This window comes from Pyrus communis, chromosome 14 (assembly GCF_963583255.1).
Source record: "Pyrus communis chromosome 14, drPyrComm1.1, whole genome shotgun sequence".
In the NCBI taxonomy this organism is placed as follows: domain Eukaryota; kingdom Viridiplantae; phylum Streptophyta; class Magnoliopsida; order Rosales; family Rosaceae; genus Pyrus; species Pyrus communis.
In genome coordinates, this window is record NC_084816.1 from 10496022 (window position 1) to 10512505 (window position 16484).

General features: G+C 36.2%; 1 protein-coding gene across 3 annotated transcripts; it reads left to right on the forward strand.

Moving 5' to 3' along the window:
• Positions 1 to 8535, forward strand: LOC137715316 (peptidyl-prolyl cis-trans isomerase CYP71-like). 3 transcript variants are annotated; one of them, XR_011065558.1, is made up of 14 exons: positions 1 to 385; positions 738 to 823; positions 2173 to 2261; positions 3908 to 4147; positions 4277 to 4398; positions 4857 to 4932; positions 5135 to 5242; positions 5356 to 5532; positions 5631 to 5848; positions 6184 to 6316; positions 7062 to 7285; positions 7429 to 7582; positions 7951 to 8115; positions 8248 to 8535. XR_011065558.1 is itself a non-coding variant. In XM_068454598.1 (13 exons), the coding sequence occupies exons 1-13, from the start codon at positions 186 to 188 to the stop codon at positions 8032 to 8034; spliced, it is 1911 nt and encodes a 636-aa protein (XP_068310699.1). In that variant the 5' UTR covers positions 1 to 185; the 3' UTR covers positions 8035 to 8535. The 3 variants fall into 3 exon arrangements, 1 of the variants encoding a protein (XP_068310699.1); XM_068454598.1 differs by having other exon boundaries at positions 7951 to 8535; XR_011065559.1 differs by lacking the exon at positions 1 to 385 and having other exon boundaries at positions 788 to 823; positions 3900 to 4147.
• The last annotated feature ends 7949 nt before the right edge of the window (positions 8536 to 16484 follow it).

Here is a 16484-nt window from a genome sequence, read left to right on the forward strand (position 1 = left end):
CCGGTAGCGGTCCAGATCCCCGTGTGAAAAATGGCGGCGGTGTTTCATCGTCCCTTTTAAATTAAAAATCCAGAATTCCAGTGCCTTCCTTTCACTCCAACAATTCAAGCTTCGCCTTCGAAACCTACTGCTTCAGTGCGATTGCAGTCTTTCGTCTCGAGCAACAACCCTAGCAGCAAGCAAACATGGAGGAACCTCAGAACGGAGGAGAAACCCTACCAACATACGCAGAGGAACCCCAGAACGGCAACGCGAACTCGGCCGTGGCGGAGACCGAGGAGGAGCCCATGGTGGGTCCCGGCCCACCCCCACCCCCTCGCGCTCGACCCAAGCGGCCTCTCCAGTTCGAGCACGCCTACCTCGATGCTCTTCCCTCCGCTCAAATGTATGTATTGATTTTTCCCTCTTTCACGCTCTGATTGCTTTTTGGTCCAACTCGTAGTTTTAATTTGGAATTTCAGTAATCATATGTTGCAATTTCAGTTGTAGTTTGAAAATCCAGTTTCGATTCGAAAATGCCATTTGTTGTTTGGCTTCATAAACCCTAAAACCCTAGGGAACTCAGCTCATGTTAACTAAGCAAATTCCATGTGTTATGATCCCTGTTGTTTTGGCTGGAATGAGTTGGATTCAAACTCTTGATAATGATTGTTTATGTTCCCCCCTGCCAACAGCATTGGTCGTCCGGTTAAACAATTCTCATGTTCTTTCCTTCTCTTATTTTGTGGCATAAATAGGTACGAGAAAAGTTATATGCACCGGGACGTTGTTACGCATGTTGCTGTGTCATCGGCAGATTTTGTTGTAACTGGAAGTGTTGATGGTAATGATAGCAAGATACTGTTTTTGCAAAGTCCTATTATTCCTCTTGTATCGTGCATGTCATCAGCTACTTGTGTATATATAGTGTTAATTAATGAATTGGCTATGTGTCCGTGCTGATTTTTCAAAGGCTTGTTGAGGTTAGTTATTGCCATCCAAAGGTCTAAATTCTATGTCAGTTTACTGCTCTTGTGCAAACGATAAGAGTAATGTGATTCATGTGCACATCCATATAGAGTGATGTGGGTACCAGGGTACGATACTGAGTTGTAGCCTAAGCAGTGGTTGCTAGGTTTTGATGACATTGTGATGAGTAAGAGTTTAATGCAAGGCATGGTGGCACATATTCTACGGCCACGTTTGGTGCCAAGGATTGGATTGGATTAGATAAGTTAACACATTCAAGGTATGTTGAATTAAGAAATGAAGGCCAACTTCCAAATTTTGTTCTAGTTGAAAGAATTAGATGGACTAGTCATGACTAATCCACTGTTCTACCTTCAACATAGACCAATTTTTGAAGTTGGCCTCCATTTCGTCTTTCAAAATACCTTTAATCTAGTGAGCTGTCCAATCCAATCCAACTTTAGGGACCAAGGGCTTGTTTGGTACACATGATTGGATTAGAATGTATAACCTACTAAATTAAAGGTATGTTGAAGGGAGAAATTATAAAAATTGTGACCACCTAGATGATAGAAGATGGGTTACTCATGACGAAAACTTATCCATCCAATCCTCCTTAAAATGGTAGGATTAGAAGGGATGAATTTCCTTCATAGCTAATCTTCTTCTAATCCCCACCAAATGAAAAACCATTCACTTCCACCTTCAACATACCTTGAGATTTGAGAGTTTTCCATTCCAGTCCAATCATGTGTACCAAACGAGCCCCATATGTAGCCTAATAGTATGTATATGTCTGCAAGAAAGAGAAAAGATTCTTTAGCCTAATGTCGACTCCTGTGTGTTTTAGTAAAATGGAAGTAGGCATTTAAGATGAAGTGTGCATTTGAGTCGAATGAGATTTGCATAGCTAGCATACTAAGTCAATGATTACATCCTGAAATATCAAGGAATGTACTCTCCCACTTTTCAAAATAAGTGTGTAAATACAAGGATGGGTATAAATTTCCTTCTGTCAGTTAGCATTGCAGTAATACGGCCTGAATTTATATGTTATAGCCCTCTAACTAGATGCAATCTAATTAATATTACTACCTGGACTGGGAAATTGGTGATACTACTCATAAGATCTTGCGTTACGATCTTTTTGGTTTTCTTCGATTTCTAAGCTATTTTCCATTCCTTATTTTTGTTTTTTGTTCTTTGTTTATTTTTTCCTACCAGGACATTTGAAGTTTTGGAAGAAAAAGGCTATTGGCATTGAATTTGCAAAGCATTTTAGGTCCCACCTTGGTCCAATCGAAGGCTTAGCTGTGAGTTATTCCTCGACATTACTACATGTGTACTCATGCTGGATTTTACTTTTAGATTGATCACTGCTTTCGTTCTAAATATTGGGCTGACTCTGAACATGCAATCAGAAGTAGTTTATCCTTATACAGCAGCATACGCATAAAAGCTGCATATTAATCTCCTGTTTTAGTTTGTGCGTGCAACTTAGGGTTCCTGAATATGTGTTAGGTTGTATTAAACACAGTCAGCTGAAACTTTAGCTCTCTAATTAATGAGGTACAGCTATATGTTTCTAATCCTGTTTGATAGAGGATTTGTTTGTCAAGCAGACAAGCTATGTACGCTCAGTTTATTGTGTAGCGAACTAGTGGTCATCCTGTTACTCATGATATTCAAAGTTAGCTGTGGTTTTTATTTTTCCTTTTTTTCGATCCACAATATTGGTACTAAATAAAAAGGATTTTTATCACGAACAGTCCTTGAAATTGACTTATCTCCTCATTTTGGTCCTTGAAATTCAAAATCAATTAATTTCGTCATTGAAATTGACCACCGCACAATTAATTGGTCCTTCCATTAAAATTCGTTGGTAATTCTGTACTTTGTTGATGTGGCACATAATTGAGCCCAAAAATAAAAAATAAAACTTATTGTAAACAGAAAAAATAGAAAGAAAAAAAAAACCTCGATGAACTCGTCGACAACGCCATGCATCTCTCAACCACCAAACTCAAATTCATAAACTCCACCAAATCCTCCAAGCAGTCTGAACCTCTATCATCCGTCTTCACATTCCTCTTCGGAACAGCCACCCAAGTCTCGAAATCAGTCTGTTCCTCCTCCAGCAGTTCATCTCCTGCCTACCACCAAACAACTTTAGTCTCCTGCACATCAGAGAACAGCCAAATGGGTCTCAAATTTCAAGATCCGAAAATTTCCCAAATCTACAAAAGATGTGAACTTTGCAGAAACGTTCTTGAATGGAGAACTGGCCAATTGCATTTGGGAACAATTCAAGCTATTCCTTTCACTGGAGATGGCAGCAGCGCCGGTCTTTTGCTTGAGATGGTAGCATTGTGAAATTTTCCCTTTTTACTTTATTTTATAAATTTGAGGACTCTAAATTGTTTAAAATAATTGACGATTGTTTATAATCCATGTCACCCTATTTAATTGGACTGGTAGACCCCACATCTGTGCATGTCAGCAATGTAACAGAATTACTAACAAAATTTTAATGGAAGGACCAAATTGATGTGTGGTAGTTAATTTCAAGGACGACATTTATTGATTTTGAATTGTAGGAACCAAAATGAGGAGTTCTGTCAATTTTAGGGACTGTTCGTGATAAAAACTCAAATAAAAATGATATCTGATGCTGTGTCCTCAAATTTCAGATTCTGATGGTAATGACTAAAGTTTGTCCATAACTGATGTTTAGTTCCCATGTTTCTCTTAGTTCCTATTACTCATGTCATATACAGGACTGTCCCGATTTGTGTGTGTAGATATTTGAGGATTTTTTGTATTTGGTTTGTAATTGCACACCTACTTATTTGGCTGAGCGAGCCTACCATTTTGGTTTTGTTGGTTATTAGTGATTGTATGTAGATTTCAAGTCTTCCTGTTATTGTAGTCATGAGCCATGACTTGTTCAGCTATGCAGGTTAGTGTTGATGGTTTGCTTTGCTGTACAATTTCAAATGACAAATCTGTGAAGATATATGACGTAGTCAACTATGATATGATGGTCATGATTCGCACAGAGTTTGTTCCTGGTGCTGTTGAGTGGGTCTACAAACAAGGGGATGTCAAAGCCAGGCTTGCCATCAGTGACAGGGACTCATCATATGTACACATTTTTGATGCACGATCTGGTACAAATGAACCTATTATCTTCAGAGAGGTATGTTGTTGCAATGTTGGCATTCCTTCCCCCTCAGTCATATTTTTTTATTAGAAAAATACATACCTAGGTTAAATAAATTGAACTTCCAATTTTGTTTTCCATTTCATTTCTTATTCCATTCCTCAGGTACATTTGGGCCCAGTGAAAGTTATGAGGTATAATCCTGTATTTGATACAGTGATTTCAGCTGATCAACAGGGAATGGTTGAGTATTGGAGTCCTGACACCCTTAAGTTTCCAGAGACTGGGTATGTGCACTTTGGCATGTTAATATGATAATTTTCCTTCATCAATATGGTAGAGAAACTGTATAAAAAATTAAAAATACACCAAATTTTTATGTGGAAAACATTATGAGGATCATAAGTTCATATGATCAGCATTCACAATTCCTATAAGATTGATTTTGTTAGAAAATAGCGGTAAGACCGTAAGATGATATAGTACTACAGTTGCATTCAGAGCAGTTAAACTTACCAAGTTTTGCTTACCTTTATCCTAGTCAACATGTGCTGTTTTTCACAAACCTTGTTGGGAATTACATTTTGTGTGCATACTTTTTGTTCTCTGTTCTCTTTCCTCTCATTAGCATAGCAAATAACACAATTCTGATTACATCTGTTCTTTAATGATTTACTAATCAGGTGTTTAAGTTGTCCACTCCACTTCCTAATAGAACCATACTGCTTTCATGTGGTGCTTGTAGGGTGAAATTCAGAATGAAAAGTGATACTAATCTGTTTGAAATCCCGAAATGCAAAACTACCGTTTCTTCTATCGAGGTAATCTGCGCAATCCATCTCATAAGAATATAGATCTGGAAATCGATTTGACCTTTTTCGGGCATTTGATTCTCATGGAGTATGAACTCCTATTTCTATCTTTAGATAAAAGCTCAAACTTGTCTTTTGTTTTGTTTCACTCTTTCTTAATAGATGATATATGACAAAAGAAGTTTGTTACAGAATCTCTTTGGTTCCTCAGGTTAGCCCAGATGGTAAGCAATTTTCGATTACTTCGCCCGATCGCAGGATACGTGTATTTTGGTTTAGCACAGGCAAACTACGACGAGTTTATGATGAATCTCTTGAGGTAACATCAGTTTTTTACTTGAACATTTTTTGTAAGGATGTTAATCTCTAATGTTTCTGAGAATCTTTTGTTTTTTTAACGCTTATATTGATCAAGTATCCTGTGCTGATTAGGTGGCCCAAGATCTCCAGAGAAGTGATGTGCCTTTGTACCAGCTGGAAGCCATTGACTTTGGGCGAAGAATGGCTGTTGAGAGGGAAATTGAGAAAACAGAATCTGCCCCACAGCCGAATGCAGTTTTTGATGAAAGCTCAAATTTTCTCATCTATGCAACTCTCCTTGGAATAAAAGTAATATAAGAGTCATATAATCCCCTCCCCCTTCCCATTACTTCTCTTGAGTAAAGGAAACTAATTTGTTCTATTTTAATTTTGTTTTGCAATTTCAGGTGGTAAATTTACACACTAATAAAGTTTCTCGAATTCTCGGAAAAGTGGAGAATAATGATAGGTTTTTGAGAATTGCCTTATACCAAGGTGACAAAAGCAGTAAAAAAGTTAGAAAAATCCCTGCTGCTGCAGCAAATGTTAATGAAAGCAAAGAGCCTTTGACAGATCCTACTCTCATATGTTGTGCTTTCAAAAAACACAGAATCTATCTATTCAGGTACTAAAATACTTTAGAGAACCTCGAAGACACTTGTCCGATATTGGTTTTTCTTTTAAGCATATACTATTGGTTCATTTTTGCTGTTTTTAAATTACTACATGGCTAATGATGATTGGATGCCCAAGTTGTTACTACATGCTGATATTTTTCTGGCCCAGATCTGTACTTGGAGGAAATCTTGATAATGGTAAAAGTTTTTGGAAAGAAGAAATTGGATTGTCATTTGGAATCATAGGATTGAAATATTCATATAGTTATTGTGGTATTCGTTTGGGAACTGTGATTCTACATTTCTAATTTGATATAATCTGACTTCCTTGTGCTCTCTTCAGTCAGAGAGAACCAGAGGAGCCTGAAGATGCAACTAAGGGAAGAGATATATTCAACGAAAAGCCTCCTGCTGATGAACTCTTGGCTGCATCAGAGATTGGTAAATCATCCTCAACATCTCTTCCTGACAATGTGGTAAGTTTTCTTTTACCTTGTATGTTGGATTTGATGGTCTTTTCTCAATTTTACTTCTACGTTTCTTAATTTTTCAATAATAACGCTTGATTCTCTTGTAAAATAATTCTACGAATAGGAAACTGAAATTCAAATGGTACACTTCCTTTCTGTTCTCTTTTCTTACTATGCTGTTGTCCTCGAATTAGAAAGCAAAGGGGAGATAAAAAGGAGTAAAAAGAGGAAATATAGGTTTTGCATGTTTTTTGTTTGTAAAGCATATTGGACTCCTTTTTTCTTTTTCCTATCTTCTTGGTATGCCATCCTGTTTGGTCTTTCTTCTCTCAGAAAAGGAGTATTATTTGTCTTTATGAGAAAATCAAGATGAAGTTCTTGTTATACATTCCAGCATAAGGAAATTATTAATGTACTGGAATTTATTAATAATTGGATGAACCAAATAACCAAATAATTAAGTTACTGGAAATTTTTATGTCATATTATCTTTGCTAGATAGTGTCATATAAGTTCACTGTCTTTTCTACATAAAAACACGAATAAATCCACTTTTCTATTTTTTTTTTTTTTTTTTTTTTGTTGGTATGGATCTTTAGATGTGTATCTTCTTCTTAATTATGCGGCCTGAATCTCATGAAAGATGGGTTGAGCATTGCTTTGTTTTAATCATGTTCTATTTAGCTGTATTATTTGGGATGTGTTATAGCCTTACAGGTGTCTAATATTCTCTTTCCTTCTTCCCCATCAGATTTTGCGTACTACAATGGGTGACATACACATGAAACTGTATCCAGAGGAATGTCCAAAAACTGTGGAGAACTTCACAACACACTGCCGAAATGGCTATTATGATAACCTCATATTTCATCGAGTCATCAAAGGTTTCATGATACAAACGGGAGATCCTTTAGGAGATGGTACTGGTGGGCAATCCATTTGGGGACGGGAGTTTGAGGATGAATTTCATAAAAGGTAAAAGGTTTAATTTCATGGATCAAGTGAGATTGTAATGAAGACAAAGTTTCTAATTTTGTCTGTTTGCTCGCACAATTTTTTGTTTTGTTATAGTTCTAAAGTGTAAGTATTCTTTGATGTAAATGTTTCTTTCCTTGCAGTTTACGACATGACCGGCCTTTCACTGTGTCAATGGCAAATGCGGGAGAAAACACAAATGGATCTCAGTTCTTTATCACCACAGTGGCAACTCCTTGGCTTGACAACAAGCACACAGTTTTTGGCAGAGTTATCAAGGGGATGGATGTTGTGCAGGTACGATTGAGCCTTAAATTTTATGTTTGTCATCTGCATGTGGTCCTTTTTTCTCCTTGAGACTGGGGGATGGGGCGAGTCCGGTGTCATCATGTGCTGGTGCAGTCTTCTCGAGTGGGGCGGGAGGGAGGGAGGATGAGAGGGACAGATTTAAAGTTGCCTAGAAATTATTCATTGATTTAAGTCACTCCAGGGAGGAAAATGTTATGTGGCAAAAGACATTTTTTTCCCTTGCAAACTTGGAAACTATCCTATGATGATGGGCATTTAAGCATACCTTTTACTTGTGAATCACGACTAGTATGAGGTCCCCCAGTGCGACTGATCAATCAACGTCTGACAATCATCTTATTGTTGGCACTTGGCAGGCTATAGAAAAAGTGAAGACGGACAGGGGAGAAAGGCCCCAAGTAGACGTGAAAATTCTGAATGTTACTGTCCCCAAGCCTTAAGATTCGCCCTTTTGATGATGTTGTTTCCAAATATGGTTGGGGAACGTTTTGGTGAATTTTGACCGCAAAAGATGCATTCAGGTAATTTTATTCCCCTTCCTTTTTCCACCTGCCTTCTGCCTGCCCAATGAAAATGCTTTTAATGTGGGGGTAGATCATCGGAACATTTGTTTTACGTCTATGCTTCGTGTTTTATGCCGATTATTTTGCAAGATGTTACTTGTTCTGGGTAAAAGAAGAAACAACGTTTCCGTGGTATGTGTTTTTGCTATCAACCGTGAAGATGAGCACGAATTCTGTATGATTGCTCCGAAGTCATCCTAAGGCTTTTATATGAAGTTTCATTCTCGTATGCCCCTATTAACCGTTTATGTAATGAAGTTCCATCGTCGTATGTTGTTAATTTCCTTCAACTCAAATACCTTTGACAAGCAAACTTTGTTCACTAATGTTTTTAAAGTTTGACCTGTAGTTTGAAGCAAAGTATACTTCAAACTTTTAGTGCTTGATGGTATTTTGTTCTTTTTTTTAAAACTAGTTTATCTGTGTCTTTGACTCGACTAATCACAAGGTCCCTTGCTTGACCCCACACCATTTAGGGAGCGAGAAACTCTAACATTTGTTAGGTGGGTACCGTGGGGGAGAGTCGAATCCCAGACCACTTGGGAGCAAACCAAGGACCTAACCGCTAGACCTTTAGGGGGCGTTTGTTTGCCCTCATCAAACTTCTTTGGATTGGACTAGCTTAGTTGGGATTGCTAGCTGGTGTTTGATGCGGACAAGGATTACCATTAAAGAGACTAGGTCGGACTCGCACCGACTAAGTCTTTTGCTAGGTAGTCTTAGCGAGGATCCCCAATATGTATGGGATTGCTAGTCTTGTCCCCAAACTTGCTCCATTTGCCAGCTACGTCGTTTGCAAATTGTTCCTCTGCAACACCCTTTAATCACCGCCTAGATCTAAAACAAAGCCCCACCCACCCACTGCCCAAACCTAAATCCAACCACCAAAATTAGAAAAGAAAATAACGCGAAATAAATAACAAAATTTAACCCCAAAATTCAAAATCCACACATTGCCAGAAAATTTTGAGATGGCTTTGCAGGCTGAGAAGCCAACGCATGTATCAGAGGGAGGAGAGAGATCCGAAAATTTTTGGGAAAAAAAAGGATGAGGAAGGTGGGAATACTTGATGATGATAAGAGGGTGAAGAGAATGAGCTTGTTTTGAAGGATTTGCGATGAGCTTTACACCCGCCTTTTGCAGGAAAAAGTGGGAGGAAAGAAGAAATGGGGCGGAGAGCCAGAGGGAGAAGAGAAGAAAAGATGCTACGCAAGGGATAGTCTTTCAGGTGTAAAAAAGTAAAAGGTGAATAAATAATAAATATGCATTAAATAATATAAAATATTATTATGTATACATTAAATAATATAAAATATTACCATATATCCATTAATTAATATAATATTATAGTTCATTAATTATCTTGTTTTTTAGACCGATATTGCATCAAATGCTTCGCTAAGTCCAATTTGGTCTAGTCTAAGCCAGTCTAACTTAGTTTCTGAAGTTAGTTCAGTCCAAGGTAATCCGGTGCAACAAATGCACCCTTAAAGGTTGTGTAAACAAGTTAGGGTTTCCGATGAATATCTTAATTAAAAGCCTACAATTTCTAACCAATCTAGTTTATAAGTTATAACTAGACTATCGGAAAATGCTAAAGAGATAATTAAATGATTTCTAGTGTGGAGTAGTTCAGAAAAAAAAAATAAAAGGAACTGTTATTAGCACTATAAAAATCTCATTCTACACTCCTCACAAGTGTATTTTTATTTTTAATTATAGAAAATTTGGAGTACGAAATGAGATTTTTGGAGTGCTAATAACAATTCCCCAAAATAAATATATTATAGTTTGTTTTTCGTAAAACCAAATGCATATTAAGGTTAAGATATTCAACGAAATGTAAATTAATGAGGAAAATAAAATAGATTGGAGACGGAGGATATATAAGCAAGAGTAAAGCTAGGTAGAATAAATTTTTAAACCAAATGATTTGTTACCAATAAAAAATAAGCACATTAATCATTATTTATATAATAATTCAATCATCAACAACCATGTCACATGGTTTACAAAATTTGATCTCCTTATCATTACTCTATAGTAATCATAGATGCATTCTTTCGTATGTAAGTACATTCAAATTTTAATACGTTATTACCACACATTTTCCTAGCTATCTCATAACTGGGAAGTAACAAGGAATGCAATATCCCTATATAACATGACCCAAAGGTTCGTTGTAGATAATGAATAAGGAAGTTCGTCATTGAGATTAGATGCTGATCGAGTTGGGATATCTTTCCAAGGAGATTTTACGCATTGCTTATAGTTGTAGTCGAATTGGTTTTGGGTTTGCTTGCTAAACACTCCTAACTAATTGACACTCTTGCATTTGCAAATGGTGCTGGAGATGACGAGAGACATAAGAGCTCAAGGTATGTGTTTTCAAATTCAAGCTAAAGTGATTACAAATGAATTGTTTGGGTCTATGAATGAACGGAGTATGATATATAAGCAACCCAAGGAGGTTATAGGTCTAAATTTAGGAGCTTAATTTTTGTACCTATTGTTTTTGTTTTTTATTTTTTACGAACTAAACCCTTGGATAGAAATTAGCCTTAACCTATTCTTCAAGTTCATTTTATTTTTGAACTAAAACACAGCAAAAGTTGGACATCATGGTTTCTAGAAATCCAATACTAACTATATAATTGGACATAGTTTCTGGTTTATATTTATGGTCGTTTAACCACTCGAGAACTCAACACAGTTTCAGCATTACTCGCATTGTGACTTGAAATTTGGCTGTCATAGGATTTTCGTAGTTTGTCTTCATTTTTGCACTATTGAACGAAGCCACCAGAGCGTCATGCCAAAAATAATACCGTTTTATATGCTCCCTCGGATCCCTCTTGATCAAATTGTTGATGAAGCCACGGCTAGCTTTTGTGTTCGTCATGGCTAACTCATGAGCGACTCAAGCAAGCTCTTCGTGATTGGATGCTGATCAGGATCAAGGATCGGAGCCGAGAGTTTTCTGTCATTCGACATTGATAATGGTCTGTCTGCAAACAGTTTCAACCAATTGAGTTGATGCATTATGCAGGTGAAGGAGAAGAGAAAAACAAGAACACAGACGTAAAAGAAGAATGTTAACGTGCTTGAGGAGAGTTGAGAAAAGGATTCACTTAATCTTCAAACATCTGTTGTTTTATAAGTTCTCTCTTCATTATTTGAAAGAATTAATTATCAGAGAGGTGTGTTTCGTACCACTCAATTGGATTTTGCGGGATTTGGATACACCCTCAGTTTTTTCTCTACCTAACTAGCATTTCGAATGTCGAAATAAATATTCTTAATGACTTGGAAGGAACTGGTTAAGAGTGAGTTTTGCTTGGTGATGGTCATACCGTCAAGTGATGTTACTATTTCACATGTTATGATATTGATAATGATACTAATTCACATGTTATAAAATAGGTGAATGATATAATTGATACGTCATGAACATAGTAATATTAATAAAAATAAATACATGTATTTTAAACAAAGTCGTATAAAACAATGGGAAATGAAGGCAGTTTAAGCAAACACAAACTGAAGTGCACCGTAAGATTGGTGCACTGATATACTCTTAACCATGACTTATCATATACTCTTTTATAAGTGATGTGTCTCATCATAAAAGAAGACTATTCAGATAAGTCTCACAACTTTGAAAATGATACGATAAAGTCTACAAAAGGAGGATTCATTCCTCTAGACAATTCATTCAATGTGAAACATAGTCTTCTTTTCTTTGGTGTGCTATTTCTCCCTTGACACTACCGCATAGTAATCAATAGTCTAATAACATTGGAGTTAGACCTTGTGATAGTCATGTGCAATCCTACAGTGGTATCAAAGCAAGGCTCTTTGATATTATACAACGGAGAAATTTGAAAAGGGAAAAGCGATTAGGAACCGAAGGGATGAAATCTGGTTTTTATTCGTCTGGTTCATGATATTGAAGTTGGTCAGGTTGAAATCAAATATCTGGGCTGTGAATCAATGATATTGGGATATTAGAGTGACTGGAACTTCATGTCTGAAGTGACTCGTTCAAAATTGGCAAATTGGTTTAACTTTACAAAGCTTGTAAACAAATAGGGAAATTTTATTTAAACCCACCTAACCTCTCTTCACATCTAACTTATTCTCTATACCCACATTACTTTTAATTAAGAGTGATGTTATTCCCACCCTAATGTCTTATCTTCCCATCCACCTTTTAATGAATTTTTTAATTACAAATTTGTCCATTTACAAAAAGACTGATAAGGACATTAATTATCTTGTTTTGCTTAAGTTAATAAAAAAAAGGTTGGGCATGGGAGACAATTTGTCTACTTTAAACCCTAACTCATATTTTCAGCTCGTTTCATTCAGACAAAGTAAAAAAAATAGCAATGGACTTAGAAGATGACTTTTTCATTGAACAGGTAAAAGATCACGCTTATAAGGAAGAAGTAGAAGATTGTGTTTCCATTGAAAAGGTAGAAGAATAATTTGTGTGTAGGTCATTTGAATTTGTTTATCGTATTTTTAAATTTGTCGTTGTCGAATTTTTTTGAATTTGGATACCTCTGTTGTTTCCATTTGAATTTGCAGACCTTAGTGGTTTTCATTTACATATTATTTGTTATATTTTTTAAGAGACAGTTTTATAATTTCATATGTACGTATATATTAAAGGTTATTTTGGGAATAATAGTGGGTGGGAAAATAACATTTTAATTTTTTGAACTTTTTAAGGTCGGTGGGATTGTAACGTGGGTGGAAAAATAAGACAATGAGGTGGGTCTAGTAGCTCTTTTAATTAAATTATCAATATCTCTTTAAACCTAAATTTACTACCTAAACTACCCTCACAAACCCAATCGATATGTAAAATTATCTTTACACCCATTCAAAAAATAAAAAATCAAACTCAAAGCATACGTTCTCTCCTTTGAAGTTTTTACCTTTCGACATATTTGTCATATTTTCTTTCAATCTTCCATTGCTTTACAAGAACACACCACTCTTAGCATCAAACACAAATATATCATAATTTAAAACCGTTGAATTGTCCATGTGGACAATAACAAGCAGAAACAATCTTGGGGACTAGGTTTTGAATCTTTTAAAGCCAAGACCAAATTCAAACTAGTTAGATAAGTGAAACAACACGCCATTATCAATCCAGTTTATATGAACTCGGAATGGCGGATTAATCGTGCCAAAATTTCGAACAAGAGCTAGGCAAGTTTCGGAAGCGAGAAGAATAACAGATAAATAGAAAGCCAGTACTGAAATGGTTCAAATGAATGAAGTTTTGATCCCCCATTACTACTACGAAATAAAGCTAGGATTTTAAAGTTCGAAGATTAAAGAGCAACACAACTGACCAAATCACATTATATAAAAGGTTTAGAAACTAAATCTATCACATTCCCACTCTGAACATAATCCCCAATTAGGATTCTTTTACCTAAAATAGTATCCAGCTGGTTGTATAAATCCTTGTATTCGTTGTACAAAAATATATCAATAAAATCACAAATTCTACAATTTCACATACATAACCAAAAAATATTATTACCACTCCAACGAAAGCATATAAACTTTGCCTGTCAAGCTAAACCAAGAGAGGCATGAACGTGCGTGTGAAGAAAAAAGAAACATTTTACCGATGATTGTCTAGTCTTCCACTTTTACTTTATCTAGATTCTAGTGAGTTTATGCCTTCAAATCTTACAAATGGAGTTAATGTAGAAGTAATTTTAAAACAAAACTTGCACAAACCGAAAATAGCTTATTTTATCTGAGAGCATCTTAGGATTTTAGGCAAAATAGAACATAAGAGAAAGATTGTGCGATAGTAATATAAGGTGTGGGTTTATTGATAAATTTTAGTTTTATAGTTAATTTTAACTTGTACTTTATGGTAATTATGCAATAAGGTAAAAAATAAACTTCACATTTAAAATTTAAGTGGGGTGTAAAAAGAGGTTAGGTGGGATCAAATAAAATTTCCCAAACAAATATCACATAATAAAACAAAATAAAAAAAATAAAAAAATTATCACAGCCAGAATTTGAGTTTTTTTTTTAACAAATGATATTATCTACAAGGAGAAAGAGTGGGCTTAGCCTCATAATGAGCTAGCAATAATGTGGTTCAAATTCGCCTTTGGTAAGAATCAAATCACCTCTCACTTATAAATGAAGAAGAATAATACTAGACGGTAGTACTAAGTGTCAACTAGATGTTGAGTTTAATGGTTTAGAAAAATCAGCAATATCAAAAGGGATACAGATAGGCACACGGTTCCGGAATTGTGTAAAACGTGCCTGATTTTAACAAAAGGCTCATGCAAATTGAAATTGTTTCTCTGAATCCGCGGTCACAAGAACTTGAGTCTTGGTATGAATCGCATGGACAGTTCATCGTATAAGAGACATTGATGCAGGTATTTCTGTACAAGGAGAACTCAGGATTCTACGGAAGACACAAAAATTGGCTGGTTGTAGTTAATTAGGCTAATTGGTTGGTTCTAATCTATTTTCTTTGCTTTTTTGCATTGAAATCCATAATCAGGACTTGCACTTAAAAAGAACTTGCAACGATCCTCTGTAAGTTTATGCCTTTACTAGTTTGTTTCCATTATTTTAGAAGATAAAATTAGTATCAACCTTATTTAACTTTTTTTAGAATATAGCAAGCTTTCATTGTTATTATTGAGTGGGAAGTGTGGGTTGTTGATATCATTTCGTGAATATGGCTTAAGACAAATTTTGAGTCTATTATTGTTGAGAGACTCAATAATATTAACCATTGCACATTGCTTGTATCACATCCCAGGTTCGACTCCGTCGTAGCATGATATTGTCTGCTTTGGGTCCAAACCACGCCCTCATGGTTTTGTTTCTGGGAACTCACGAGCAACTTCTCAGTGGGTCACCCATCCTGAGATTGCTCTTAGCCCAAACTCACTTAACTTCGGAGTTTCGATGGAACTTGAAGCCAATGAGTTCCCAAAAGACCTTGTGCTATATGGAGGTGGACATGTATATATAAGGCACATCATACCTTCTTCATTGGTCGATGTGGGATGTTACAATCCACCCCCCTTAGGGGTCTGACGTTCTTGTCGGCACACTCGCACCACACGGCAGAGTGGCTCTGATACCATTTTGACACACCCCGACCTAGGAAGGTTGGGGTGTAGGGCTAGGTTCAGTTCTCAACGATTTGGTTTTTTCTCGATTCGGTTTTTTTTTGGTTCAGTTTCGGTTTTTATTTTATTTTATTTTCCCTCCAAAAAATAAAAAATTTGGAAATATGAAAGTTCACATTCAAAGTCATCCACATGAAAATCTACATTTGACAGAAAAGGAAAGATATGCCATTTGAGAAGTGGTACTACTATCATAACCTTAGACCATATTCAATTCAACAACAAAACCATGATGAGAATCCAAAGTTGGTCCACTGTCCACCAACTTCGGGAAAGAACACTGCAACAAAGAATAAGGCAACAGATTGACATACGCCAACGTTATTGACAAAGTTTAAGTCTTCCAACTAGAATCATCAATCAAGTCTTCCAATTTTCAAGGTCCAAACTTAGATAAAGATCAAAGTTTAAGTCGAAAAGTCCAAATTTAAAATAAATATCACACAAGTCAAATAAACCTTCAAGGTTTCATCACTTAATGTCTGGCACAAATAAAATCTTCCAAGTCCTCAAGCTCAAGCTCAATGCTTAGGCGGCCTAGGAGGCAACATAGCACCTTTCTTTGAGCTTCCACTTGCCATTTTTACATACAAATAAAAAAAGAAACAACACGATGTAAAGCAAGCATGCAACTTAGCATCTAATTAAAATAGTCTAACAAAACCAAATGCAATAAGTAAAATTTCCTTTCTCAACTTCTTCACAAAACTCAATCTCCTCAATGGTTGGTTCATGATGTAATGCAACATCAATTGACCTAAGCCAATTTTGTGTACATATCAAAGCCTCCACCATTTTTGGACTCAAAGAACCACGATATGGATCAATTATTCTTCCACTTGTGCTAAAGGAGGATTCCGAAGCAATGGTTGATATGGGAATAGCTAAAATCTCTTTTGCAACTCGTGCCAAAATAGGATACTTAGAAAGACCATTCACCCTCCACCAATTCAAGATACCAAAGTTTGCCTCTTCTTCCCCTTCATTAGGATCCGAAAAATACCTATCCAAATCATTGTGCACAATACGGGCTCTCTTTGCTTATTTGGAGGAACCGGAAGATCCAGAAAAATTTGCAGAAGAGGGGGGGCAATGTAACATCTCACATTGCCCAAGGGAGT

Excerpts from the sequence above, each read along its gene's own strand:
- LOC137715316 (XM_068454598.1), top strand. The coding sequence starts at position 186 with ATGGAGGAACCTCAGAACGGAGGAGAAACCCTACCAACATACGCAGAG. Across the intron at positions 4,933-5,134 it reads CTACCGTTTCTTCTATCGAG|GTTAGCCCAGATGGTAAGCA; the intron begins GTAATCTGCGCA and ends TTGGTTCCTCAG. Across the intron at positions 5,849-6,183 it reads CACAGAATCTATCTATTCAG|TCAGAGAGAACCAGAGGAGC; the intron begins GTACTAAAATAC and ends TGCTCTCTTCAG.